At 47.4% G+C, this 27868-nt stretch overlaps 11 protein-coding genes across 11 annotated transcripts, besides 6 other annotated features; all 11 read left to right on the forward strand.

Annotated features, from left to right (window-relative positions):
• Positions 1-619: 619 nt before the first annotated feature.
• Tb11.02.3250 (DNA polymerase theta, putative) lies at positions 620-3310 on the forward strand (the record flags this gene model as incomplete). The annotated part of the gene is made up of 1 exon (XM_823537.1): positions 620-3310. One exon carries the CDS (start codon positions 620-622, stop codon positions 3308-3310), a length of 2691 nt encoding a protein of 896 aa, XP_828630.1.
• A 225-nt stretch (positions 3311-3535) lies between these two features.
• Positions 3536-3567: a microsatellite.
• A 555-nt stretch (positions 3568-4122) lies between these two features.
• Positions 4123-6381, forward strand: Tb11.02.3260 (hypothetical protein, conserved; the record flags this gene model as incomplete). Its single annotated transcript, XM_823538.1, has 1 exon — positions 4123-6381. One exon carries the CDS (start codon positions 4123-4125, stop codon positions 6379-6381), a length of 2259 nt encoding a protein of 752 aa, XP_828631.1.
• Positions 6382-7172: 791 nt separating this feature from the next.
• Tb11.02.3270 (minichromosome maintenance complex subunit) lies at positions 7173-9485 on the forward strand (the record flags this gene model as incomplete). Its single annotated transcript, XM_823539.1, has 1 exon — positions 7173-9485. One exon carries the CDS (start codon positions 7173-7175, stop codon positions 9483-9485), a length of 2313 nt encoding a protein of 770 aa, XP_828632.1.
• Positions 9486-9766: 281 nt separating this feature from the next.
• Positions 9767-9789: a sequence feature (AT_rich).
• A 291-nt stretch (positions 9790-10080) lies between these two features.
• Tb11.02.3280 (hypothetical protein, conserved) lies at positions 10081-11394 on the forward strand (the record flags this gene model as incomplete). The annotated part of the gene is made up of 1 exon (XM_823540.1): positions 10081-11394. The coding sequence occupies one exon, from the start codon at positions 10081-10083 to the stop codon at positions 11392-11394; it is 1314 nt and encodes a 437-aa protein (XP_828633.1).
• Positions 11395-11704: 310 nt separating this feature from the next.
• Tb11.02.3290 (hypothetical protein, conserved) lies at positions 11705-13954 on the forward strand (the record flags this gene model as incomplete). The annotated part of the gene is made up of 1 exon (XM_823541.1): positions 11705-13954. The coding sequence occupies one exon, from the start codon at positions 11705-11707 to the stop codon at positions 13952-13954; it is 2250 nt and encodes a 749-aa protein (XP_828634.1).
• A 485-nt stretch (positions 13955-14439) lies between these two features.
• Positions 14440-14459: a microsatellite.
• A 52-nt stretch (positions 14460-14511) lies between these two features.
• Tb11.02.3310 (hypothetical protein, conserved) lies at positions 14512-14871 on the forward strand (the record flags this gene model as incomplete). Its single annotated transcript, XM_823542.1, has 1 exon — positions 14512-14871. One exon carries the CDS (start codon positions 14512-14514, stop codon positions 14869-14871), a length of 360 nt encoding a protein of 119 aa, XP_828635.1.
• A 91-nt stretch (positions 14872-14962) lies between these two features.
• Positions 14963-14994: a microsatellite.
• Positions 14995-15791: 797 nt separating this feature from the next.
• Positions 15792-15812: a sequence feature (AT_rich).
• Positions 15813-16229: 417 nt separating this feature from the next.
• Positions 16230-17363, forward strand: Tb11.02.3320 (hypothetical protein, conserved; the record flags this gene model as incomplete). The annotated part of the gene is made up of 1 exon (XM_823543.1): positions 16230-17363. The coding sequence occupies one exon, from the start codon at positions 16230-16232 to the stop codon at positions 17361-17363; it is 1134 nt and encodes a 377-aa protein (XP_828636.1).
• A 468-nt stretch (positions 17364-17831) lies between these two features.
• On the forward strand, positions 17832-19178 carry Tb11.02.3330 (hypothetical protein, conserved; the record flags this gene model as incomplete). Its single annotated transcript, XM_823544.1, has 1 exon — positions 17832-19178. The coding sequence occupies one exon, from the start codon at positions 17832-17834 to the stop codon at positions 19176-19178; it is 1347 nt and encodes a 448-aa protein (XP_828637.1).
• A 359-nt stretch (positions 19179-19537) lies between these two features.
• Positions 19538-21262, forward strand: Tb11.02.3340 (hypothetical protein, conserved; the record flags this gene model as incomplete). The annotated part of the gene is made up of 1 exon (XM_823545.1): positions 19538-21262. The coding sequence occupies one exon, from the start codon at positions 19538-19540 to the stop codon at positions 21260-21262; it is 1725 nt and encodes a 574-aa protein (XP_828638.1).
• Positions 21263-21921: 659 nt separating this feature from the next.
• Positions 21922-21950: a microsatellite.
• Positions 21951-22155: 205 nt separating this feature from the next.
• Positions 22156-24930, forward strand: Tb11.02.3350 (hypothetical protein, conserved; the record flags this gene model as incomplete). Its single annotated transcript, XM_823546.1, has 1 exon — positions 22156-24930. One exon carries the CDS (start codon positions 22156-22158, stop codon positions 24928-24930), a length of 2775 nt encoding a protein of 924 aa, XP_828639.1.
• Positions 24931-25840: 910 nt separating this feature from the next.
• Tb11.02.3360 (replication factor C subunit 1) lies at positions 25841-27604 on the forward strand (the record flags this gene model as incomplete). The annotated part of the gene is made up of 1 exon (XM_823547.1): positions 25841-27604. One exon carries the CDS (start codon positions 25841-25843, stop codon positions 27602-27604), a length of 1764 nt encoding a protein of 587 aa, XP_828640.1.
• Positions 27605-27868: the final 264 nt, after the last annotated feature.

A 27868-nucleotide genomic window follows, 5' to 3' on the forward strand; every position in this document is an offset into this window, starting at 1 on the left:
GCGTGTGTGCGGACACGGACTTTACATGCCTATATACAGTCATTATATTGACTTGTATATTATCGTTTACTTTTGATATTTTATTTTGTTCTGACGATGCCCATTGCTTGCGTTCTTTTGGCGTAAGTTTTAACTGTTTTGCTTGGCCCTTTTATCGTTTTTTTAACCTTTCACTTCATTCTTTTTCCTTTTAGCGGTGAACAAATCTCGCTAAGCATTCCTGGTGGCTCTTTCAGTTACCGCAGGTGCTTGTATATTTATATACACATATTTTTTTTAAACCTATACTTGGTATTAAAAAAAAAAAAACAGTCTTTCGATGCAGGATTGGGAGTGGACGAAGCTGTTGCCTTGGTAAATGACCTCTGGTGAGACGATAGAGCAAAACTTCTGTCGACATCTTTCCTTCCTCCTGCTCTGCATAAACATGCTTATGTTTTTGTGTGTCTTATGCGTGGTGTGGCGTGATTTAGAAGGATATTCTTTTGTTCTACTTTTACTATCTTTTTCGCCCGTGTGTGTGTGATATAGTGCATTCCTCTCCCTCCTTCTTACTCTAATTTTTCATGTGCTTCTTTTTCTGCTCCGCGTATATGAATTACTGTACGTAACTACCGCTATGAGTAGAGGGTGGTACGAGAATATACTCGCTTGTTGTTGTAATAAGGTGTTTCTTGCCAGTTGCGTGGCTACATCTTTCTTTCCCTTTTTATTCCTTTGGCAGGAGTGTCCATCGCCATACGTTGTGCTACTTTCGGTTCGCACGGACATGAAAAATCTTTCAATCTTCTCCGCAAGAAGGGATGACAGTCTCTCTGCTTTCTTTTGGACTGATTCTCTGATAAAATCCTGTGGGAATATCGGGAGCAGCGGGATTCATGCGTCGGTCACCTCCAAACAGAAAAAGAGTCCTGCAGCGAGTACGGATAGGAAGCGTCGCCGCTCAACTGAATTTTCCACTGAAACACTCCTGATCGCAGAAACACCGGTGACAACTGCTTCGAAAAACACTGTTCTTACGCCCTCGGCTTCAAGAGCCCTCTCACCACCCGTTGCCAGTGGCCCTTCATGCGCTGAAATTTCGGTACGCGGTTTCGACGATGCTCTCAGCGTTAGTGAGGATTTGTTTGAGGGAAGGTTGGGGCCAGCCGTTGTTGACGTGGAGCTGGGTGAAAACACGTCTCTGATGAATGATGCGTCGGCGTTCTCTGCAGCACTGGCGGAAATAGACAGGGGAAGTGCAAGCGACGTGCAAAAACTGAACTCTTCCATTAAAGTTATGCTTCTTGTTGGTGGTGAAGCGTATTACGTATTTACGCCTCGTGACACGTTTTCTATTACCTTCTTAGCGAAACTGCTCGCTTCGGAGAATGTGACAAAGGTTTTGTTGAATGGACGACCTTTGTATCAATTACTATTTCGTTTTCTGGGTACAGATCGCATTGACGTGAGGAACCTTGTGGATCTTTCAGTTTGGGTACAAGTAATTGAACGTGTACGTGGACCTATTCATGCCGGAATCAAATGTGCTAACCCGAAAGAGGCTATGATGAAACTCCCAGAAAGTGTGAGAGCGCAAATCCAAACTCGGGTGAACAACTCGATGGTGGTACTGAGACATGGAGGTAGTTTGCCGGCAGATGGTCCGTTAAGACAGGGTGGTGGAGGTCAGAACATGCTTGAAATGCCCCCGCTGCCGTCAATAGGCTCTATTTCGGACTCGCAAATGGAGGATCGTCTTTGCTCTTCTATGGCCCTTCACGAGTATTATGAGAGCTTCGTTAAATCAGTTGATGACGACAACCCGAAGGTCTCATCTGTTTGTTCACTTCCTGCCGTTTGCCGCCTTGAAACTAGTGTAGCATTTTTGTGCGAAGTCATGACATATCACGGTATGTTTGTGAGGAAGACTGCCTTTGAATTGATGACAAAGGATTTGGAGGATCAGATTGAAAAAATTAGTGACTATGGGAAGACCTTACTTGACGCAAGCCCATGTTCCAAGTATTCCGGAGGGTGTTTTAGCGTGAGGGAGGCAACGGCAGAAGTGATGGTTGATTGCTTGCGAGATACATACGGCTACAATCTTTCCGTTAACGGCAGCTTTGACAAGCAACTCCAAAAACTTTATCGTGGCGCCGGCAAAGGAAATGAGTCGGGAAGAAAGTTGGCCCATGTATGGTTGGCTATTCGTGAGCGCACTGATTTTATGCGAACTCTCAGAAGCAACGTGGAAAATATGAATATGTTAGACCGCATCGTTGACGTTGCGACACAAGTTGCTTCGAACGAAGAGGATGAGGGTGCGAATGACTGCTCAGGCAGCGGTGGGAGTAGTGTGGGGAGTACAAAAAAAGCAGTCTGTTACTCTGTACATCCTCACTGGGCCGTTCATCACACTTCGACGGGACGATTGTACTGTTCTCGACCCAATCTGCAAACTGTTCCCAAAACGGCACAAAAATGCACCTACGTAAGTCCCCTCACATCTGATTATGGGTTGTTGTTCACAAACCCTGAGTGGACAATGCGACACTTGTACGGTCCAGCACCTGGGTGCGTACTTCTTTCGTTCGATTTCAACCAAATGGAGTTGCGCGTGTTGGCACATCTGAGCGGGGACGAGTTGCTCATTAAGCACTTGTCAAGTGAATACGACGTGCTATCAGCGATGACACGGCACATTACTGGTCTTAGTGATGATGAGCAGGTTCCGCCACACCTCAGAGAAACAGTCAAAGTTGTTGTCTACGGCTTATTTTACGGTATGGGCTTAGCGACAATGAAGGAACGCGTGAAAATTTTGATGGACTCAGCACACTCAGTTCCGTCTAGTCAACGAAAATTTACCGCCGACACCTTACTACGTGCGTTTCATCAGCGTTACCCGGCTGCAGGAAAGTTTTTAACACGCGCACGCATCCGTGCGTTTCATGAGGCGCGTTGCGTTACCCTCACGGGTATCAACGACTTGTCGAGTGAGAAGGACGGCAATCGGCGAAGGCAGCACTCAATCGCTCGTATACTTCAGGGTAGTTCTTCCACGTTGTTTCAAAGTGCCATGGTGAAGGTTCACGAAAGGCGTCACGACATTGTTCCTAACCTACCTGCGGCCCCCTTCGCCCTTGTCTTGTGCATTCACGATGAACTCATATATTCTGTGGTTGAGGGGTACGTGGATGTTGTAGCAAGGAAAATAAAGGGGATAATGGTGGAGCAGGCGCAAGTATTTTCGTTGCGGGTCCCCTTACGAGTTTCAGTGAAGGTTGGAAAAACGTTCGGTTCACTCGAGAAACTTGATGTTCCTTAAGTAACGTTGCTACGTTCTCACAATCGGCCTATAAATGCACAGCATTGACTGTGCGTTCTCACCGTCTCTTACCGATTTATGGTTTAAAACTAATCATCTTTTGTGTGTACACTTCACCAACATCTATATATACATATATCCCTTTCAGTGAACAATCACTTGTGTATATGCGCATATGGGTAGAATAATGGAAAAGAGTTCGTTTGTTTTGCGGTCTCGTACTTCGTTGTTCCTTTTGTTGTTGTTGTTATTGTTGTGGGGAAACAATGGTACCTTTGATGTTTCCTTTCACTTGTCCTTTTGAGTCACGGGGTAGAAGAAACGAAGTGAGTAGAGACTGAGAATATTTCATCGACTGTTCACGCGTACAGGGTTGAAATAAAAGGAATAATCCCTTTTTCCTTTGTTTCTTCTTTCCTACATAACATCCGTTTTCATTGTGTGTGTCTGTGTGTGTGTGTCAGCTCAGTTGTGGTATTGACAAAGGATTGGAACAGAAACAGGAATGACAACACTAGTGGGTTACTATAACAACGGACCGAAGTACATTGCAGGGGAGTTGTCCTTTTATTCATTCATCCCCAATATATATTTTTAGATTTTTTCACCTCTCACACATCTTTTGTGAACAAGATCATGGATGCGATTCACCAACATGTATTATCTGTTTCTTATTTTTTGTTTATCCGACTTTTAACGAAAAACTTTACATGAAACACTAAAAAAAAAATGCAATACGAGAGGCGGAAGAAATATCGTTGGAGGAAGTAGGAGCGACAGAAGAAAATTTAATAGGAAGGCTCTACAGCCAAATGATGCCAGTATTCGGCCCACCCCCCTCGCCGGTGGTAATGGGACCGGCCCCACCACCAGCCACACATCCACCACGTAATCCCATTTACAACAGCGTTTTTGGGGCGTTTTTGTCAGAGCAACAAAAACAAGCAGTTTCACCATTACCGAGCCCCAACAGAATGCCCTTTTCAAACTTCACCCTAGGGGGTCCTGAGAATTCCGGAACCAAAGCGGAAGTAACGGGAAGTGAAATTTCAAAGCCAGTATTTGCTGCTCCCTCTGCCACACCAACACTGTGGCTGCAAACGGACACCGATGTCGGGATGCCTGCAGGTATTGATCGTGCCCTACCGGCTGTCAGAATGGGAACCACGAACACGAGTTTCCCACCAGTGTTCACCACACAAAGACCGCAGACAGCCGGCGCCTCTGGTGGTGGGTTTCTGCTCGGTGCAGATAGTGGCCCGACTCCAGCCAAAACAGGCGCTGGTTCTCCTGAAGCAGATATGAATGCATCGACAAGAATGGTCTCACCAAAGCCTTCCATCTTCACTAGTCCTCCCTTTTTGAAGGGGAAACCGTTGATGCCTCAAATCACGCAGAAACATACGGGTGGTGACGCCTCATCAACTTCGATTCTTGGGGCGAATAGGCCTTCGGTGTTTTCTTCCAAAAGGAATTTCAGTTCGATGGAAGTTTCCGGACGCTCCCCCACTCTAAAACCAGTGGTGGCCGGAGCCGGCTCTGTTTTTGCCGACGCGAAACGTGTGAGGGGTGAAACCCTCGAGTGTGGGAAAGGCGTGGACGCAGCGTGGTCCGCATATGGGCCACAACAAAACGGTGGAGGTACTTTTTCTGCTGCTGCGGTCCGATCGCCGGCACCAACTGGCACTTCAGTATCTCTTTTCAATCGCAGTTCGCAGATGCAGAAGCAGCACGGTGGCGGTAACACGGCAAAAATCATGAAGGTCGTACGTGTCTTTTCATCGTTTATGATAAATGTAATGAACGCCGATGAGGCACAGCGTGAAGTGGTGGAAGAGTTCATCGAAGAGGCCTTCTTTGGCACAGTGGAATCTCACGATGTGGATAATTTTCCAGCAGCCCTACGGCAGTTACAGTCCGCATGGATCGCGCTAAAGGGAAGTCAGTCACAACTGAAGGGAGAGCGATGGGTTGTGCTTTTTGCTCTCGGTTCTCACCTGAACGTTGTTACCCGAACCATCCAAAAGGAGGAGGAAGTGAACGGTAACGAAGAGAAGGAAGGGACGAAGGTGTTAGGTGGAGCTGTTCGTCATGATATTTGGAATGTTTTGTCGGACAGCTGTACACACGCGAATCTTTTGTGTGAGATTTGTCTGCAGCTATTCTCCAACCAGCGCGACAATCACGTGCCTTACTGCATCCTCCCTATTGTACTACGTAGGGCACGTAGCGTATTTGAACTCGCATGTAACAATGGCGTTTCCACGGTCCAGTCTAACATGAGGTCTGTGCTTCTTAAACTTCATCGGTACGTCCGCGTGGCACCACCGAAGCGACAGTTATCCACTGTTGTCGAAAAACAGCGCGCCGTTGCATTCGCCGCACTACTCAGTGAAATGATGCTTTACGGATCTGCCCCACCAGAGAGCAGCGCCTTCGTTGAGGCCTTTCATCAGCATTGTATGGACGCGGTAAAAATTAGGTGCGCGTTATACCGCCATTGTGCTGATAACCTTCTACAAGAACCTCTTACTGATTCCATTATCGTTCAAGCGATGGAACTTTTGGCACGCGCCTTTGTTATTGTTGATGATGAAGCTATAGAAAATAAGCGAATGTTGTTTGTGAAGCTCACAGCCTGTGCGTTGGCACTGGGTCGCGTTCCAGTTGCTGATTTCCAGCAAGCATTTGTTGCTACTGGTCTTGAAGATTTGATCGTTGCTGTGCGTAGTTGCAACATTCGTCTCTTTAATGTTGCAATGAGGAACAATTCAGAGCTTTACGTGCGGTGTGGTATCCACAATGTATTGCAGTTTGTGTCAAAGCGTATATCACTTCTGATGGTTGTGAAGTATTATTCAACGTGTTTCTCTGATCGCATTCAAGTGCAGGATATGATTGATTATTACCAGCTGCCGTACAATGTTTCGGAAGGGTGCAATGTGTGGTTACTTCCTCTTCTGGTCGAGAAACGTATAAATGGTGTGATCGAAAGTGGTGTTCTCATTCTCAGTAACGCGAATCCGTTTGACGACTACAGTAAGGATGCAATTCGCGCTTTCGTTGAATAAGCAAGTTTCAAGATTAGATCAGCATGTGACGACGACCCGTAGTTCACGCACCGCTCCTTTTCTGCTCCCCTCCTCACCGTAAGTGAGCGTGTATGGGTTGGGCGAGAAAAAAAAGACAATTAAAAGGTATGCGTCCTCTCCCGTTGAAAGGAAGGGTAGGGGCTACCTAAAGTTTCTACAGCTTAGCACCACAGCAGCGAGGAGTTTACTTCAACAACAACTCTAACTACTTTTTGCAACATTATGAGTGTCCGCTATATGGATATTATAAAAAGGAAAGTTGTGGAATGGCGAGTTGTGGCATATCGGACGATACGTTTATGTCCAAGCTTTCACTGAGCTGCGGTGGACTTCATGTTTTTGGGTCATATCCATTTGTGTTATCCACCTCTAACTGGTCAATGGGGATATGGGTTGTGTGGCTCCTTCCAACTTTTACTTTCTTACTTCGTACAATTTGTATAGGCGTTTGCCTTCCCTAACGTTATTATAACATCTCCTCCTTATCTTTTTTTTGTACTCTTGCCTTCGCTGCACCGTGGTGGTGGGGGTATTGTTCTTCCGCCTACTCGATATGGTGAATTTACGCGATGCACGTGTATGCGAACCATTTCTTAATTAGAACGTGAACACACACCGAAAAGAGAGCGTAGCACTCATACACTTTTCCTGTTAGGTGGGTAGGAGGTATCAAGTGGGCGAGAAGCGTCCCTTGCGATCGTTTTGTGTGTGGTTGTGGAACTCGTGTTTAATTTTGCACAGGAAACGTACTTTAGTGGTTAGTGGAGCAGATGGAATCGGATGCGGGTGTGGTGCAAGTAACCAACTTCCGGGGCGGCTTCACCGGAGAGGATGATTTGAACAACGGTGAACGTCAGCAGGATGAGGCAATCGACTTAAAGCTCATTTTCAAAGAATTTGTTGAACGGTTTCGTGTCCATAACGACCATTTATACATGGCTATGCTTCGAGGTAACCTTGCAGCAGGGCTTTTTTTTATGGAAGTGGAAATGTCACATATACAACAATTTAGCAGTGCTGTATTTAACGCAATTCTTTCAACGCCTACACGTGCACTACCATTATTTGAGCATGCTGTTTGGGAGCTAGCGCAGGAACACAAGCTACTACCACCGCTAAGTCGTCGCAGTAGTATACAGCTTCAACTGTATTGGGGGGTACCACCCACTCCGCTACGCCTACTTGCTCAAGCCTCTGTTGCTCGTTTGGTATGTGTAAGCGGCATTGTTGTTAAGGTAAGTGCCTGTCATGCCCGATGTGTACGTGCCGCTATCCAGTGCACGAGTTGTAGCAGTAAAACATACATCAATGGTGGGAGAAGCGTCGACTTACCTCCGCATTGCTTAGAGAATGGTGGTCGTGGGACGGCGACCGGCGGCGCAGGGTTTGGAGGCGGAGTTGGACAGCGTAAATGTAGACCAAACCCGTACACACTGCTCCCTATGGAGTGTGAATACGAGGACCAGCAGATCATAAAAGTGCAAGAACTTCCGGAAGATGTCCCAACTGGTGAGTTGCCACGTCACGTAACGGTTGTTGTGGACCGGTACTTGGTTGACCGTGTGAGTCCAGGGTCTCGGGTGCAGATTGCTGGCATTGTCTCCGTGCAGGAGAAGCGCGGGGGTGTGGAAGGAGGTGGTAGAAAGGGAAGTAAAGGGACACGTGCCGCTGCGGGACTTCGTGCTCAATACCTTCGGTGCGTCGGTCTCATGTTCATCACTGCGAAGGACGGTGGAGCTTCCGTTCAAAGCGTCAATCAGAACTTTTCCTCTCGGGTCCGCTCTCAGTCGCGAATGGCGTGGCAGGTGGAGGAAGAAGCAGCATTTCAACGCTTCGCAGAGCAGGGTGATGTGTACGAGCGACTTGCACAAAGCATAGATCCCGCTATCTTTGGTTTGCAAGACCAGAAGAAGGCGATTGTTTGCCTTTTGTTTGGTGGTACGAGGAAACGACAGGGTAGTAATTATTTACGTGGTGATATGAATGTGCTCTTTATCGGGGATCCTTCCACAGCGAAGTCGCAACTACTCAAGTTCACAGAAAAAGTAGCCCCGATTGGTATATATACATCCGGTAAGGGAAGTAGTGCAGCTGGTCTAACAGCATCTGTCATATCTAGTGGAAATGGTGACTTTGTGCTCGAAGCAGGTTCGATGGTGCTTGCGGATGGGGGTGTCGTTTGCATTGATGAGTTTGACAAAATGAGGGAGCAGGACCAAGTGGCGATCCATGAGGCTATGGAACAGCAGACTATATCCATTGCTAAGGCTAACCTCACGACGATGCTTAACAGCAGGACGAGCGTATTAGCAGCTGCCAATCCAACGTTGGGTAGTTACGATCCGCTTCGATCAAATGAAGACCAAATGGACTTTCAGAGTTCCATCCTTTCTCGCTTTGACCTCATTTTCAAGGTAATTGACCCACGTAACCCCGAAGTTGATAATAAACTCGCGCAGCACGTGATCAATCTACATAAAGGGGGTAGTGCTCGTCATTCACATAGTACGACAACAGCAGTTGTTGAACGTTCTTTCTTCACAAAATATATCTCATACGCCAGAGCTACTCGTCATCCCCGTATTTCAGAGGACGCCATGTCTGTGCTGCTAGACTTTTACGTTCATGTTCGTCGTGAGGCACATCAGCAAACCCTCGATGCATTGTCCAACTCCGGTGGGACGAAGGCTCAGACTCCTATCATTCAAGTAACTGCGCGCCAGCTGGAGAGTCTTGTGCGAATAACGGAGTCCATGGCTCGCATGCGTCTCGATGTACTCGCCCACCGCGCAGATGCGGAAGAAGCTATACGACTCTTTAAGTCAGCGACGGTGGATGCAATCAAGAGTGGTGTGAGTGATCAAAGTATGACCGCTGCTCAAAGTGAATTAGTTCTCCGTATTGAGGATGCGTTGCGAAGGCGGGTAGCACTCGGCGCAACGGTGGAACATAGCCGACTAATGTCGGAGATGGCTCGCGTCGGTTTCGATGTGAAGCTTGTGGAGCGTGCCATCTATGCAATGATGAAGCGCGAAGAATTGGAGTGGCGGAGGCAGCGCACCCAAATTCATCGGTTACGTTAACATAGATATATAGATTACTTTTAATAGACCCTGCGCAACTGCGTCCTCCCATATTTACCTTCCTTAACTTCTTCTTACTTGGGTACCTTTTGCGAGTTAATCTTTTCAGTGTAGTAAAGAAACGTTTACTTTGCCTGACTCTTTCATTATGTAATAACCACCAATATCGGTAATGTAACTGGTAGTTGTTGCTAAGGCGCAAGTTTCAAGACCGTGAGGTGAAGCTGTTATTTCTGCTGAGATATAGTATGTGCCTCGTTTCTTAAAATCAACATTTACACAAATATATATATATATATATTAACCTCTCAGAAGCGTGAACCAGCACACTAAGGCGCCTCTGATGCAGCCGTTCAACCAGTGGGATGGATTCAATATTATTGGGAGGTTTTTTTTTCACTATATAGTATTACACAGCTGGTTTGTTGCACATTTACAAAAAAAAAGCACTTACTTTCTCTCTAATGTTAACTCGTTGCTTTCCATTTCTAATTTATCACATCTAATGCATTATTGAAACGTTTTGTAAACAACAATTTGGTGTCAATCAAATGGGGGCGAAGCTTTACAACTTCTTCAACAGTATTAGTGGCGAATGGTAAGAAAGGAGGAAGAAAAAGTTTCAGAGGAGCCCCTAGCGTTTAAAAGATGCCAACATCCGAAGGAGATTAGGGCGGGGCGGAAGACGAAACGAGATAAGACCGTGTTGAAAAACGTTTATTCGAAAGAGAATGGACAGGTCCAGCTAACAAACAGCCTTATTACCACAAGGCGTCGCAGAAATTTGTTGAATATATGGTTGGATGCTCGAGGAAACGTAGAAGTCAACTCTTTTGATAGAGTGGGTTGTGGTGAGGCTACTGCTAGTCGATTCAACAATGGTGCGGTCATCGCCCCAGGCACTGTTAATATACCGAACTTTAAAGTGGGGTCACTGGAAATTTATCGCCGCTTCCCATTAGTGTATGACTATCTCATGCAGCACCACGATTGTAGTGCCATCGAGATGTATCTTCATGAGGTCTTGACAGTTTTGCAGGAGAAGACCTTACCTACGGTGACTGCAGGTACACTCAACGTAATGGACGGGTTCGAGAATGGTCAGAAATCAAAGAGCGTCACCATTGCTGTGGCGGATTTCGGATGTGGCACCGGCCGCATTAGCTGCATGTTGTCTCGTCACAGTGCCGTTGGTGCATTGTACTGTTATGACAGCGAAGCAGCGATGCTAGGTCCATGTATTGACAACGTGGTGCGCAGCATAGCAAAATCACGACTCGATGTGCGCGATATTTGCATTATTCCCCACGGCGACTGTTCACTACCCACGAAAAGGGATGAGTGCTTATATATAGGCGAAGAGAGTAATGGTAGTGAGGCTGCCACTGATGCCCCTCGAATCACAACAATGAAACTGTGCGTGCGCCCGTACAGTTTTCAGAATGTTCAACAAGGTGCCCTTAAGAATCATGCGCGTTGTCGTCTCATTGTTTGTGCATGGTCACTTTCATATGTTATGCGTGCACACTGGGGCGCCGATCGCTGGCATACCGTAGTCGACGAGACCATCAATAGCCTTCTACAGCTGCTTGAAACTACAGCTGTATCGCTTGCAAATGAAGGCAATGAAGTGACTGAGGACTCTGGCTCCTCAGCACTCATCATCATTGAAACCTTAGGAACCAACACAACGGAGCCACGCCGACACAACACGCTGCTAGAACGGTTGGAGACGCATCACGGCTTCCAGCGACGGTGGGTGCGCACAGATTATAACTTCCGTGAACCTACGGAAGCAGTACAACTTACTCGCTTCTTTTTCGGAGAAACCCTGGCGCAGCGTCTGTCTGAATCTGGGAGTACCACACTGCCGGAATGCACGGGTATATGGACTCGCTGGAGAAAATAGGTTTTGTTTAGTTCCTGAGAACGCGTAATCACATATCCTCTTTCACACACTGGGCTGTATATTCTTCAACTTTCAACTCGTATCGCCGTTTTTTACTATTTTTTTTTTTTACTTTATGGGGAAAAGAGTGTGATAACGTACTGTGTGTTTCTCATTATGATATTTTTGTTTTTTTTGCTTCTTCTGTCTTCGTTAATATTTTACGTGGTCAACGACAACTTTCGCCGGTATGGTGGATAATGGTGCTTGAGTAAGGAGCCAGAGAAAGGAAAAAAAAAGGACCCACAGGAATATATCCGCCCATTTGAGCATGAAAATATTGCACACACGCGCGGCAGCAGAGCCCATATTATTGGCTACAACCTGTCACAATATGAATCTTCTTGCTGTTGTCACCAAATCACTGGTCGTTGTGTACCGCTCAACTACACTCACGGTTGTAACGCAGTTTGCGCTATCGATCCCAGCCGATGAAACGTCGGTTTGTGCTTGCTGGTCACCCTCAGGCCGCCTGCTGGTGATTGGACTGCAGAACGGTGAAGCGTTTCTTCTCGATGTTGAAAGCGGCGATCTCGTACGGCGATTTGTTCCACGTAGCGATGCAGAGTGCTCCAGCATTATGGTAGAGGACATTAGTGGTGGCACTGCACCCGCACCGGCCGCAGGTGATGCGGACAACGATGGGGATGACGAGGGAGTTGGCAAAAGTTACGATCCCTTGCGACAACCACCAGTGCTGTTCACGTCGATGAAAGGCGCCATCATGGCCTGCACGTGGACGACGGTAGCCTCCCAGGTGTCCTCAACTAATCGGCATCAGGAACGCTGCTTACCTCTTCGTACCACCGTATTGTCTCCTATTCTTGATGAGTTGGAGCGTGAAGATGAGACTCCGGTGCTAATTCTCCTTGACCAAGAAGGGGGCTTGAGTTTTCTTCCCGGAGGAATGCGAGAGGTTTGCTTCGTTCCGGCAAGGTTACCGGTCAATCTAACCCCAAATCTTGCGTGCGTGGACACGTTTGTCGTTTGCAAACCATCAACTGCAGCTGGAAAGGAGGGCGATTCCGGTGGCTTGGCGTTAAAACACCTTGATTGTGCGACTGGTGACAGTTCCAAACGTGATGCCGATAACGCGGTAGCAGCACATGTGGCGTATTTGGTTGTGCGCCGCTCCTTATCAAAGGAGCACCCGCACGTGATACGCTTTGATTTGTCTCCAATAATCGCAAGCGCAACTCGTCGTGATGTTGTTTCTGTGTGCTGCATTGCGGAATACTGCCGTATGGGCAGGGACTGCTTCTTGTACTCGCTTCGACGGTGGACCAATCTCATTTGCACCGTTCACAACGATATGTTCCTCCCGAAGAATGCGATGCTGCTGCGCGATTCTCTGGTAGAGGAGATCGCTCACCCACAGGAGAAGGAGGTTATGAAGTATTTTAATGCTGTCAACTTAGCGACACTGGTGAATGACGCAGAGGAACTTTCGCAGCAGCTGAAGCAACTGATACTTCAGATATCAAACGTTGCGTACCGCTGTTATGATATTGCTCTTCACATATCCGAGGCTCATTGTGCGGATCGTCAACGACAACGTCTTCTTCTTAGCGTGATTGGGAACCTTCGACTCCGCTGTAGCAACCTCATGCGCGAGATGCGACATGGGGCAGAGCGTGAGAAGGAACTACTGCAGTGGGTTATACAACGCGCTGCTTTACTAACGAATGCCACTCCACCAGCAACTGACGTCCTTTTGCTAAATGAACCTCTCCGAGCCCGCTGGCATTCCATGCTGCTTCGTACACTTCATCGCATTGGGCATGGGGAGTCCGCTGTTACCTCCTTGGTTGATGAAAAGGGCATGAGGAATGAGGTGGACCTAGCACAAATAGTAAAGTCGTGTATGCCGCGCCATTATGAAGTTACTGGCTACGACTTGCCTCTAGTTTGCCAGCAGAGTGATCCAGTACACATTCGTCAATGCGAAATACTCATTAGCGACAAAACAAGTTTTGCAGTTGATGGCGTCATGCTGCGAACGGTGGCGCTTACGCGGGAAGAACCGTTTCAGCCCTTAACCGCATTCTTTGTCCTTGAGCGTCAACCAGGTGCCGGTAGTGTCTTCAGGCAGGTACAGGAATGGGTGTCTGTAGAGACCCAACAACTACAACTCACAGTTGATACCGCTTCATTTTTATGGAGTGCAGTAGTTGATGAAGAGAGCCATTGTGTTGTGCTATGGGAGCAGAAGGTCACATCTCAAACACCGTCAGCAGCTCTTACAGGTGCAGCAGCGAACACTTGGGCGGAGCAAACTTTGGTGTTAGCCCTCACCGATGAAAATGGGGCTCTGGAGTTGCACAATGAAGGTGTGGATGAGAGTGTCGATGAAACGGGTGGCAATGCTACGGAAACTAGCGCCCAAGGGGCGAAATATGCGGTGCTTGAGGTTAAGGGCATTTCCACGAAACATCTGAGGGTGTCCGTGAGTCAAGTAAGAGGGTTTGGCGTGCTGTATGCCAAGGAGCGCTTTGTTGTTGTTGATTTTTACCGTGGCTAGTTGCGAAAGGGGATCAAGCGCAATCGAGTTTAGTGTCCCAGGAAATTACCATTCGGGAACTGTTCTGTATTGTATTACTTAGCAGTTCATTGTAGTTGCCCCGAGTGTCGCTACGGTCTCTGGTAAATTCATAGAGAGCGGTTCCTTTTACCATCCGATTGCTGTACGTGGGTACACGTGCGGCGCAACTGCTAGAAGTTGGGCTTCGGAACGAGACGGAACCTTGTGTCGGTGTCACCCGAAGTCTACACAATTCTTACAACATATCCTACTCTCTGTTGTATATTTTTGTTACGCGCAATTTCTTTGCCTCTACGACTGATGCACGATGTTTCATGTGTTTCCTTCCGTGTAATTTTTTTCACCGTATGTACAACATCTCCCATCCCCCTTTTCTTTTTGATACCCAAATTGCTCCATTTCAAAGAAACATAACCTATTACACAAAGTCACGGGTCAGGCGCATTTTATTTTTATTTACTTGTTTATTATTATTATTATTATTTTCCGGGGAATACACACAGTTATTTATTTAATTGAGCCACCCAACACATAAAATGACTGAAGCACTCTACAACTTCATCGAGAGCGAGCGCTTCCAGCGGGTCTCGGGTATTGTTTCCAGCGGCGCGAGCACCATTTACCAATGGTTGAGTGAGCGGGCGTGGGCCGTGTACACAACAGGCGCCTTCGTTTCTGTTCTTGTTGCCCTTGGAAGTGCACACGAAAAGCAAATATTGGCGGATCACCTCTATGGTTCTCATGCACCTCTCCAACAGCAGCAGGAACGAAGCAATACCATAGAAGGTGGGAAGAAATTACTACAAGAGGAGGCCTCTCAGGGAGTCCGGCAGGTTGTGTGGATGATGCCTCGTGAGGATTTCATGCAGGAGTATCGTGAACGTCATGGCATTTAATGAACGAGTGACGGGCAGTAGAGTTAAAGGGTGAAAGAAAAAAGACAGTAGATGATGTGGGTCATGAAGAAAGTGTGTTGTTGTGCTCTTTTGTGTGTGTGTGTGTGTGTGTGTGTGTGTGTGATAGTGAAACAGTTTAGACAATGCGCGGTGGTGAATTGTAGGCTATTCGGAGAGGCTTCGCGTCTTCTACCACAGTGGTGCACTCTTTGGTGTTAGTTTACCTTTGTTGCCATCAAGTGATGGGGAAGAAGGAAGGCTGATATATATATTTATAAAGTTATTCTCTCCCTTTTTAACGAGGATGGAAAAAATATTGCATGTTGAAGTTGAAAAAAAGTCACGTGGACAATATCGATGTTGTTCTTTCTTTAGGAATGCTGTGGGTGCCGATGAATGAGTGTTCTACCGCTGTTATTATTGTTTCTTTTCGCTTGTGTGTGGAAAAAGCTTCATGAACTCACCGAACACGCCACAACATCTCGTTCACCTCTTTGCAGAAACGATAACACTGAATATTTCATTGTGCGAGATCGGCGTGCAAAGCATTTTTGTTGTTCTTTTTTTTAAAAAAAAACTTTGTGTTGTGTTGTTGTCGCTGTTTATTTTTTTTTTTTCCTCTTTGGTGATTTGTTGAGGTGTACGCACACGTTACTGACGCAACGCCACAATACTCGCGTTCCGCCGATTAAAAGCTGGAGAAACCGATCAGATGTGTTGCCTAAATGTGTTCCTCGTTCCATTGTGATTCAAAGAAGGCTGTTAAAAATTATGATATCTGAGGATGAAGCCGACGGAAAAAGGAACAAAGCAAAGGCAATGGTGAATGAAGTAAGAGAGAGGAAATGAGAAGGTTCCGGCACATCAGCATCTTCATCTTTTTTTCCTTTTTGTTGGATGTGCTGTGATTAGGGGGGGGGAAATAATTTTTTAAAAAAAAAGTAGGTCTCGTGTAACGGATAAATGCGAGTTAGCGAAAAGTATAGCAACACTACTGAACACATACTAACACGCAAACAGTACACTGCCGTCAGTGGTCGCTCAACTCGCGCTGAGAGAAAAATGACTTGGCCCTGTAGTTTGCCGCAGAGGCTCTGCTGCACTTCAAATACCACTTACATTTCCACCTTCTTGTATTTTCTTTATTATTATTTTATTTATGGTTTGTATGTCTTCTGAAGGTGGAAGGGTGACGGGTGCCCTCCACGCTATCTTTACCAAAGGTTGTGTCGCTAGTTGCACATAAGGTTAGTAACAAATTATTTAGTGTTAACCCTACGGTCGCCACCTGCCTCTGTTAAGACATATATTTGCTTACCCCTATTGCGTTTGGTTAAGCATTTGGTTACTTGCAACTGATGAAAGGCGATGATTCTGTTCATGGAGATGCAACGACTGACCTTCAGTCCCCTCGGGAAGATGTTGTAACTATGGCTAGTGACGGGGATCATATGATCCGTAAAAGCTTAAAGGACAGTAACAGTGATGCCCCAATCTTTGGGGAGTTGTTGGATGCTGAGGTTACTGTTAACCCAATGAAACTCCGCGAAGCCTCCCGCGCGGGGATTCCCCCATTGTACCGCAGTGCTGTGTACCGATATCTCTTAGGGGTCTCATTTGTTGATAAGTCACGTGAGATGACGGTGGAACGCATGCAAGAAAAGGATTTCGAGCAACTTGAGGCAACTTTTGCTCAAATTGTAGCATGCGATGAAAAGGGGGGGTCAACGCGGTGTCATGCCTCGCATGCACTCTTTGCAGCTAATTGCGACACCATGATGACACGGAGGGAGAGCAAATTTGTGAATGGGTATCGCTGCTCAGATCGCTTCTCTACTTTTGGTTGCACGACGTGGCTCGCAGTTCTCGCCCGACTGAAGTATATGCCTCAGTTTGTTGGAAACCATGAACGTCGTCAACGTATTGAATCCGCATGGAGGGCTTTGTACGTCTGTCACTCGGAGGCAACGCCAGATGAGGTAAACTACATCTTTGAGCTTGCCATTGCTTTCGAAGCAGTGTACAGTACTGCACGAGACATATATTTTTCCGTAGAATCAATATACCACTTGTTGACGCATCATAACAATGTGCTTCAAAACAAGCAATGCCTACAACACCACTGTGGTGTGTTTTTAATGTTGTTTCGTGCTACAAACTTTGAGTTATATCGCCACTTCGTAACTGAAGGCGTTTCAGTACTTGATTGGGTGCCGGGGATACTTACGACACTGCTTGCTGGACGACTGCATGTGGAGGATTTGCTTCGGTTGTGGGATGTGTACTTCGCGGATGCTCAGAACTGCTTAGGTTTTCCGCTGCATCCGTATGTATGTCTAGCCATTCTGGCAGAGATGACTGAGGTGCTGATCGAATGCGAGAAGTCGGGCATTATTGAACTTTTGCAAAATATGCCGCGCATGAGAATGGGGTGTATCATTCAGAGGGCTATCGCGCTAAAGGAGTCGGTACTTTCACAAGGACTGCTTTAGAGAGTAAATGGAAAACAGTGTGTCCACGCCCTCTTCCCCTTCCTTCCCAGTTGTTCTCTCGCAGTACTCTGCGGGTACGTAGGCATGTGCGTGCCAAAGGGCGTAAAACGAAGATATCGGTAGGAGGTTTTTGCATTTCTTTTCTGTGGGATGTTGTCTTTGTGTATGCTTATCTGGTTTTGCTTGATTTCCTCCTTTCGTCAAGATTGGAAACTCACTCATTCGGGGAAGCTGTTGCCACGGATATGGGGTTAAAGAATTTACTTTCTCCCTTTGTGTCCATTCTCTCTCCTTTATTTTCCTACATTGCGCCCTTCGTATCGCTCAGCTCGCTCGATTTCACCCACGCTCGTGTGGCCTCCAAAATATTTTGTGACATCGTTTTTATTTTTATTTTGTCTCGCACATATCATCGGAAAATGAAAATGATAGATATGCGTTTATACAATAATAACTACACCTTCGGATATGAACGTTTCACTTGGTACGGCACCGTGTAAAGCTTCATGTGGGGTCAAGCAACCCACCGGTTCGTGTAAGGGGCCACTGATGTCGCCATTTCAGGACGTGAAGAAGCAGGAGAATAACGACGTGAGAAAGGGTGCAGAAGCCTTAACGGGTTCTTCCTACTCTGGAGCCAGCGCACCTTTCTATCACTTCAGCCCCCCAACAGGTTCATTCTCGGAGAGCCTCAGGAACGATGTTGATAGACCACATTCGTTCATTGTAGATTTCATCGACCAATGTGTTGCCAACGGTGTTCCCGAATCGTTTATTGTTGATCATGTGCTTTTTATGACGAATGCTATGCGGGATCAAATTAACCTTACTGAAACGTTAGGCGTTCAGCGGCGAAGCGCAGGGCAAGGTGTGGTCAGGCAACGCCAAAAGTTGGATGAAGCAGATAAAGCAGCGAGAGCGGTCTCCATTTCAAGGGTCGAGAAAGGTGTTCAGCGAAACGGTAGTTCGTCTCTTTCTCTGGTTGAACAGTCGACCGCCAGGCCAACACCTATCAAGGATAAGAGTCCAGCATCGCATAAAAACAAAAGTTGTACAGGTAAGGGTGTGATCCGAAGAAAGCGAATAGAGAGCACGAGACCCACAAAAACGATATTTACACAGACGCCACAGCCAATGTGTGTGAAGGACTCTTTCCGCGGATCGAAAGAAGGTGGAAGGATGGTGTTCCACGGATTCATGCGACCCACGGACGCCAGTAATAGAAAGGAAACACTGAAGTATGTTGATAGCTTTGAGTCATCTGCGCAGCGACTACCATCTCGTCAACAATCACAACCACGTGTGGAAACGCAGCAACGTAAAGTCACAAGAAGCGTATCTGCAAAGAGTAAACCGTCTGCCGTTGATGTTGCTACGGAAATGTCTCCGCGGGAAGAGTACCTAACGTGGTCCGATGGCGATTCTCCAGCAGCAAATTCACAGCAGACAGATAGAGTATCACCGATGACCAAAACACAAGAGAATCGTGCCGTATCTTCTACAGGTGTCAAATCTCTCCCTGTGAATAGTGATCTAAAACCCCAAGACAAGAAGCAGCACAAGAAAGAAGAATCACCAGCTCATACTGCCGAATTGATACTGAGAGAAGGAGGAGGGGTTGCTACTGCAGCACTTGTGAAGCGGGGTCGAAATCTATTTCGTATTGTTTCTTCTCCTCCCATTTCCATCGAAGTTCCTTTATTTTTTCCAAGCCAACAGCTGCAGATGTATATTGAGCGATGTGAGAGGAAAATGCGTGAAGCTATGCGGTTCTTAGACTCCACAAACAACGGTAGCTTCAATGTGATGCGATAGCTATTTAGAATTACGACAACCTGCGCTGGGAAGGGCTCTGTGCCTGCTGAATGATACAGGCGAGGTGGAAAAAACCAACAAAGGAATGGAAACGAAGCACAACGCTTATTTGTTGACAGGGCGCTGACTGAAAGAAGGAGACATACACCTAAGCCTCAACATAGTTTTATTCAGTCCACGCACGTTCGTTGGTGTTGCCCAAATTTTTATTGATGTGTGCTTTCCTACCGGTTTCTTCTAACATCCTTTGCGGTCCACTAACCGTGTCATTGTTTTCATATTATTATTATTTTTTCGTTGCACTTCCATTTTTCACGAAATATGTGTTGTTTGTAGATAGGTAGGTAACTTTGTGTCACATGACTGAGGTCTTCCGTGTGCAGTTGGTGTCTCTCTACCGCAGCCCCGAGGTGGTGGGTTGTACGGCCGAACCGGTACTGCACACGGAACTGGTTATTCAAGGCCAGGGGACCACACACGAGGGGCACCAGGAAAATGAACGAGGTATAATAATGGGTTCTGTGGGACTTCTTGCGAAACACCATTACGTAGCGATAGATGTGGTGAGTCATTTTGAGGAGGGCCAACCCTTGAGGATAGAAGATAGTCTCAAATCAATTAGAGCTAGGCCGCCGCCGTATATTCATGTGGAAGGTGGTGGACGTTTGTTTTTGTTACACCCCATAGAACACAATAGGTATTTACTCTCTGTTACGGTTCCCAAAACCGTGTGGCGATGGTTTGGCCCCACCGCATTACATGTTTTATTGTCAACAGCTGTTAGGGGTTACGAAATTGGAACAGACGTGGCGGCAGTTGCCTCTGTGCCGACGTATTACCCATTGCACAATCGCATAAGTGAGAATGCTACAGCGGTGCAGGACGCGCTAAGGACTCGGATGCAACAAGTGGTGGAATTTACGGCACATCTGACGGAGTGTATAAGTCAAGGGACGGTTTCCTCACCCACCATCTCGCAGGTGTCCGCACAGGTTGTTGCTTCTGTTAATAAAATGTGCAGCTGTAGCCCGTCTGCTTTGCGTCATAGTAACCAGTTTCGAGTGATGATGCAGAAATTAGTTTGGTCGGCCACAAATTTTTCCGAGTACACATCAATGAACGGGGCCATAGCCAGTGGTGGACTTTGCGATGGCTACAAACGTTTGGTAGTCACGGCATCTGCTGTGTGGCACCGTGGTGAGCCCGTATTCAGTTGCGGTTCCTGTGAGGACTTTCAGATGTACCTTCTACCAGCTGCTCTGACGACGTATATGTGCAGGTGCCTCGGTGAAGGTGCGCAACAAACCATCACTATAAAGTGCTTTGCGATGCACGCGAGGACGGGAGCTGATTGCCTTCGCGTTCCAGGTTATTTAAAACCAATGAGCCAACCACATCATGTTGGAGCGACAGTGTGTCTCTCTTTTGCCTCCGCTGGAGGGTGGTGTATCGCCCTTCAAATGGAAGTGGCATTGAATGACTTTACCGGCGCCCCCATGTCTCATATAGTATCCGGTGTGATAAAGCTTATCTCTACGACTCTTGAGGTTCCCCAGTTCACGAAGCTGATGGCCAATAAAAGCGCGGAAACCCTTCACTGTGCACCGTCTGCTTCCCTCTTCACCGCTGCGGCTTCTGGTGTTATGGAATCTGTGCGGCAGATCGGTATTTACCAACATTACTGCAGTAACGGCGCGTACGCTATCAACATATTACAGAATACTTGTATTTATCACTATTGCAAGGGCGACACTTCTCACCCAGGAGAGACGGCAGAGTGTAGGAATCCGTGGCCGGAAAGTTTGGATGCAGCTGCGCTTGAGCTGGTGCAGCTCACCTCCTTTTCTCTTCGTTATGGTAGTGGCCGCGCCTCGAGGAATGGCAGTGCTCTCTGCGCTGCGCCGCGCAGCTCATCACCGTTCACCATTCTTCGCACAAATGGGGCTGTGGTGGCGATGCTGGTTGTTCCATTGTTATTTCCCGATGCTGCTGTTGCTTTGCTGGTGCTAGAGTTGGCTCCTAGCGGTTCTACAGCGCCGGCAATCCGCGCCTTCGCATCGTGGCTGGCCGCAAAAGTTATGTAGGAGGGAACTTTGTGGAAATCACACTAAATGAAAGGTGGAAAGTGTAAATTACCTCTGCTGGATCGGGATATATATATATATGCGCTGTTGCCTCGTTGCTGTAGTCTTCACAACCCTTTTCATTCTTTTCTTCATTTTTTTTGCGTTTCACACGGTTGGAAACAGTGAACTTGCACGATGTCCCCAATGTTTAGTTGGTGATGCAATTTGGTGCAGCTGAACACAGTACAGTGGTATGCACAAGCGCTTTTTGCTGTGTAACCAAGCGTACGACTAGTGTTTTGTGTATTCTACACTTTTACACGAATGTAATGTGGAGGAGGCGAACAGGGAACGTTTTTCTCTTTTTGCATTGTGATTCTTCGTAATTTTCTGCACAATGTTTGATGATTATTTGTTTCATAATTCATTGTTTATTTCCGCAAACTTCTGACATTCCTCCTCCTGATATGGCTTTTCATGCTCTATACACAGCGTCCGCTCCCTGCACAGTTTTTTGCGTTGTTTTTCCTCAATTGTTTTCTTTATTGACCCATCTCAAGGTGTCAGGAGGAGCACTGACCGCGGTGGAAATTCCACACTACAGGAGCTCATAGAGAAGAAGTGCAAATAGATACACTTACTGTTATTATTTTTGGTAGATAACTTAGCAAGTAATAACACACACACACACACACGCACACAAACAAGAGCATATAAATCATTATATATATACATATAAGGTAAATCCTTAACAACGTAAGAGAAAAGAAGAAGAAAAGGTCTAAGCTCATATACCCTTACTCTCTCCAATAATGCAGCGCTCACCTCAATCATATGAGAGCTTTCTTGACGACGAGGAACTTGTTAAGCAGCTGATTGAGGCTACCGACGTGGATGAAGTTGTAGAGCGCATGGAAATAGAGCGTTACCATCACATTGCGCCCTTGCTACGGGAAATGGGACCGTATAATTGTGACTCAAAGAAACAACCAGGCTCTACGTTATCGAACTCTCAGCAACAGCAGTGGAATAGAGACGAACCTTTTCACAATAATCCAGATGCGCGAACGAATGAAATGAAAAGAACACGCGATAGAGGTTTGCGTTACACCATGAATACCGCTTCCACCCCACCCCCGCCCCCACCAGAAACACTCTCCCCCATAGAGGATCCCCTTGAAAGGCCACGTGAGGAGATGAAGCCAACTAGAAGACGTTACACATCACCCGCACCCACGAAATCGCCATTACTCTCCAGCGAGAGAAAAAGGCAACCACCAACGTATGATGATCAGGACGAAAAACCTATCACCCATAGAATTCGTCGAAGACAAGCATATAGTGCGGAAAGGCTGAGACCACCAAAGAGCAACACAAGTCGAGGGAGGCCACTCTCGCCGGCTAACCCCAGAGGCTACGCTGGACAGCAGAGGGCTCGCTCTTATGATCGGAAACCACCACCCCCATCGTCACGGCGGATTTCCCCACAGGATGAGTGTCCGAACGGGTTGGGGAAGTCACCTTCTAGTTATTCCTACTTTCGCCCGGCAGCCACCGCAAAGCCAGCATGGAGGGGTGTAAAGAATGCCCAACGTTACATGGATCTGTTTGCACCTCCTGCTGCTAACCCATCCGAAAATCGTAGTCCATTGCGTCGGATTAAAGGTGGGTACATTGCGCCCCTTCCACCTCCTGACGGTCAATCAAGAAGAACACTATCGGCGAGGAAGCGTCCTCTTTCTCCGCCCGTTCCAGGCCGACGCCTAACACCACCAGTGGATCGTTACTTTCCTTTGAGCAGTGGTATTAGCCGGTGGGGCCGTATGGACAACGGCTATGATTCAGAACTAACTGACGCATCAGAGGATGTACATCCCTCAGATGATGCACTTCAAGGCTACGCTGGTTACGATAATTATGTTGTTATTCCCCCACGTGTCGTAGAGAGGGAGCGGTGCGTGAGAAACCGTGTGCCAACTATGTCTCCGGCACGCTCCAGTATTCTTGTGAGCCCATGTAGATGTTTTTCTTCCCCCTGTGAGAGGAGTGGATCCTCCGATGCACAGAGGATGTGGAGATCACCACAAAGGACCCAACGAGGAACAAGATCACCCCAGGTAAGATTATCACCAGCCGTGGATGATTCAAGAGAAAGTGAAAAGAACAAGAGCACGCGAGTGAAGAACGAAGACCTTAGTCGGAAAAATACTTGCGACGCAGGAATATCATTTCCTTCGCCGCGACAAAGGTTTAAGCCGCCCGACATGGTAACAAAGAAGGGAAATCACCGCGAAACCCAAACCTCTCCGCCACAACCCAGCCACAAGGAGGTCAAGAATGCCGCCCTTTCACCACGCACGCTTCCAGACGAGAAGACGCCCCGCCCGGACGGCACGACAGAGCAACCGAGTACCAAATCTCCATCCCTCCCCGCTTCCACGCGGGGGTCAAACATATCAGTTTCCTCGTCAGAAGGTGGGGGGAAGGATGAAGTTCCCATTGTGGATATTAGCAAAGAGAACAAGTCGTGTGACAACAGTCATTCACCTGACAGCGTTACTCATACATACAAAAATGTAGGAAATAAGATCTTGGATCGTAAAACTGCTGTAAGTCCGCGAGTCCACGATAAAGATAAGCGTGAGAGAAAGGGCAAGCGACAAAAGCGTATAAAACGGCGAAAAAACAATGCCCCTGACTCATCCACTGACCAGAGCAGTACGTCAGACTCAAGTTCATCAAGTAACTTTTCCAGCGGTACACCATTTGATGAGTCACGGACAACGGAAAGAAAGCGTCGTCATCGCCGTACTCATCAGAAGTCGGGTGGCGATTCGCACCGTCAGCAAAAGGGGAAATCAGCTCTAAGTTCCGACAACTCTCCTCTAAGAGATGATACGGCACACGCACAGGTGCCGAAAGTGTACCCCCCACTTACCAGCAGTCCTCAGAGAATTAGGAAACCTATTTGCCTACAACAGGATCCAGTTGTGCGACCGCAAGTGCAGTCAGCAAGCCGACCGCCTTTTGCGCAGACGGTACAGAGGCCTGTGTGCACTCCCGAACCGTTTATCTCATTTTCATCTCCTCCAAAGAGCAAGACGGATGTAAATGGCATTCAGCGCAGTGACAACGCAGGTCAAGGCGTTCCTTCTGTTAGCATACGAGTTGTGCCACCACCATCTCCAGGCCCACGTCGCGAACCGCCGAGCCCCACTGCCCCGAAAATGGGAGGAGTGAAGATTCCTTACATGTCGTATCTCCACACTTCGTCACCAACATCTGTAAGAGCTTCACAGTTGGGACCGGCGCAGCCGCAGCAGACCCAGTCAGCAGCATCTGCAGCGACCCCCAGAAACGGAACTGGTGAACCCGTGTGGCGGAGCAGTGGTCATGATAGCGTTGGACGGAGTAATACGAGGGAACCTCATTTAAGGAGGAAGTGGGCTATTTGTGGGCATACACAGATACGTTCCCCACCGAGGGGTGGACGTTGTTCGTCGCAGCCTCCCCATCTACAGGCGCATGAATGGACGGCTAACGGACAACGAATGACAACAACTCGTCAAATTACTGAGCCGCCCCTCCCGATCACACCACGGCGGTCGGGCGCCACCACTCCTCAAAGACCAAACGGATCATGCGTAAAGATAATCTCCAGCCCCTCGAGGGTAGCGCAGCACTGATGGTTGTAGACGAGCGAGTGTGCGCGTGGAGGCAAGGCTTTACACTAAGGGGTGCTTGCGGTTTTACTATATGGAACTTTCATGCACATTTGCAATATTTTAAGAAAGGCTGCCAAACAGTTTGGTGGTTCTCTTAGTGTTTTGAGATATATATTTTACCCCTTAGGTGTGTTAAAACTACTACATAGAGCAACAGTGTGCGAGGTGACGAAACATAAAGTTCTTTTACTTGTTTTTTTTAATTACGAATGCTTCTTTTTTTTTTTTTTGAGGGGAAGTGTGAACTACTGCGATGCTGTTCTTTATTAGATGCTGAGCGAAACGAAAGGGTACTGGATATAAGCGAAAAGAAAATAATGGGCAGTAGAATAGGGAAAGAGATTGTTGGAAGGGAGCGGGAGACAAGTGGAATGGGGTTTGGTAGAGGGAGTGGTAGATGCATCTGCTTCAGTTAGAAGCGTTTATGTTGTTTTCCTATATTTTTTATGACCGTTTAAAGCATGCGGACATATATATATATATATAAACCCTTTTCTGTCTTTTCTTTTCCGTTGTTATTAAGCGTGGGAGCACACAAGGAAACGTGGAACAACACTAAATTTAACCAATTTACGCGTTCTGGGCTGCATTACCTTACCGTCACCTTCACTTCTTTTCTATTTGTCTATGACGCATTTCTCTTGTTTGTGTGTCTTTCTTTTTCCTTCTACTTGGTCTGCTTTCATGGGGGTTGCCGTAAACCTACTGGAACCCCCTGACAACGGAAATGTTGTATTGAGGTGCTGGATCGTGCAGTGAAGGGGGGTTGGCTATTGGGTGCTAGAGTTCCCCGCACATAAGTACAATATAATTTTGTGTGCGCGCAGTTACGCACTTTTTTCGTTTGTACAGCTAAGAGAGACCGTTGACGATGATGACCAGCAGTCCGAGTTCCATTGAAGTGCCCCACTCGTGGGCGGAGAAGTACAAACCAAAAACCATTGCACAGATGTGTTACCCCGTTACCGCAAATAAGTTGAAGCAATGGATGGAAGAATTTGAAGCCAATAGTTCCAAAATGAGGGGAGCACTACTCTCGGGACCACCTGGTGTTGGTAAGACGACATCTGTTTATGTTGTGGCTTCCGAGCTCGGGCGTGTTGTTGTTGAATACAACGCCAGCGACTTCCGCAGCAGAAAATCACTGCGGGAGAACGTTAGCACCGTAGTTAATAACCGCACTTTCAGCAACACTTCCTCGTCCTACGCTAATATTGTGCTGCTGATGGACGAAGTGGATGGGTGCGACATTGGCGGCGTCGGAGAAGTTATTCAAATGATCAAGAATACCAACGTGCCAATCATCTGCACGTGCAACGACCGGTGGCATCCAAAATTGCGCTCACTGCTGAACCACGTGGAAGACATCCGCGCTGGTCGACCCCCGTGTAACATAGTTGCCAACTACCTTTGTGATAAGGTACTGGCTCGCGAAGGCATCTCTCTTTCTAAACAGCTTCTGCAGGACATCATACAACGATCGGGAAGCGACATCCGCAGCATGCTCAACAATCTGCAAATGTGGTGCATCAACCAAACATCACTTCAGCAGAAGAAACTTGCGGAGTGCGCACTGCAGTCAGCAAAAGATGGTGATGTTGGCCTATTTGAAGCCGCCGAGGTATTTCTTCTGCAGGGGTCGTCGCGTGGTAGGCCCCGTTCCATTGAAGAGCTCCAGTCCACGTTCTACAACTCGGACCTTGTGGACATGTTCGTGCAGGAAAACTACCTTCACTTCAAACCTGAGGACCGTGATTGGATGGATGCAGTTGCCGAGGCAGCGTCTTCAATTTCACTCTCGGATCTAGCGCAACGTATTATGTTCTTTGAGAACAACTGGTCCGTATCCCGGTCCCACGTACTTCTCTCCAGTATTATACCGTGTGCCCTAACTCGTGGTCATTACGAAACTTTTGTAACAGGGCAGCAGGCCATATTTGATCGACAACGTCCTGTGAAGTTTCCTTCATGGCTTGGTCAAAATTCAGCTGCTGGTAAAAACAAAAGGCTGCTTCGGTGCTTGACATTTCAGGCGATGGGTCACTCGAAGGGTATTAGCGGTACACAAGAGGATGTTCTGCTTGATTACATACCACGTGCCTGGGAGAGCAGACTTACCGACCCATTAGCACAACGGGGGAAGGATGCCATTCCGGAAGTAATTGCTTTCATGGATCAGTACCACATCATGCGTGATGACTGGGAATTTATCCAGTCTGTTGCACACTTTAAGAAAATGCAGTCGGCGTCTCCAAACCCTGCTGCAGGAGATATTCCAGGAGGTATAAAAGCAGCCTTCACGCGAGAGTTCAACAAGACACATCGTTTGGAAAGCTTTGCGAAGGGGGCGCTGCAACGGGTTGCCACCGATGGAATAGGGTTTGGAGAGGGGGAAGAAGACAACGAGGAAGAAGGAAGTGTTGCGGGAGCCTCACGCCCCACTGCGAAGAAAGCTTCCGCGAAAACTGCCGCGAAGCCGAAGAAGGCGGCGAAAAAGGAAGGTAACGAGAATGCAAAACCGAAGAAAGCGGCGGCCAAGACGGCGAAACCTGCGGGTAGGCGGGGGAGGAAAGCCACTCTTGTCGACTCTGATTCGGAACCGGAGTTTGAGAGCTACAGTTCCGATGACTATTAGAGGTAACAAACCGTTCAAGTATGCACATGAACACAAACACGTTAACGCCTCATGTGACCGTGTATGCGATTTATTGAACGTGTGAATGGAGGTGCCAAAAGGGGGGAGGTGAAATCTAGGAATCATACAAGGGAATACATGTTATTGTCCTGCAGAAAATTGCTTTTCTGCTCAGCACCCGACATATTGGTATGAATGCTCACATATACAATGAGCGGTTGGGAGGAGCAGTCAAGCAGTGATGTGGAAGGGGAATGGGAGGAA

The sequence above is a fragment of the Trypanosoma brucei genome (assembly GCF_000002445.2).
Source record: "Trypanosoma brucei brucei TREU927 chromosome 11 chr11_scaffold01 genomic scaffold, whole genome shotgun sequence".
NCBI lineage: Eukaryota > Euglenozoa > Kinetoplastea > Trypanosomatida > Trypanosomatidae > Trypanosoma > Trypanosoma brucei.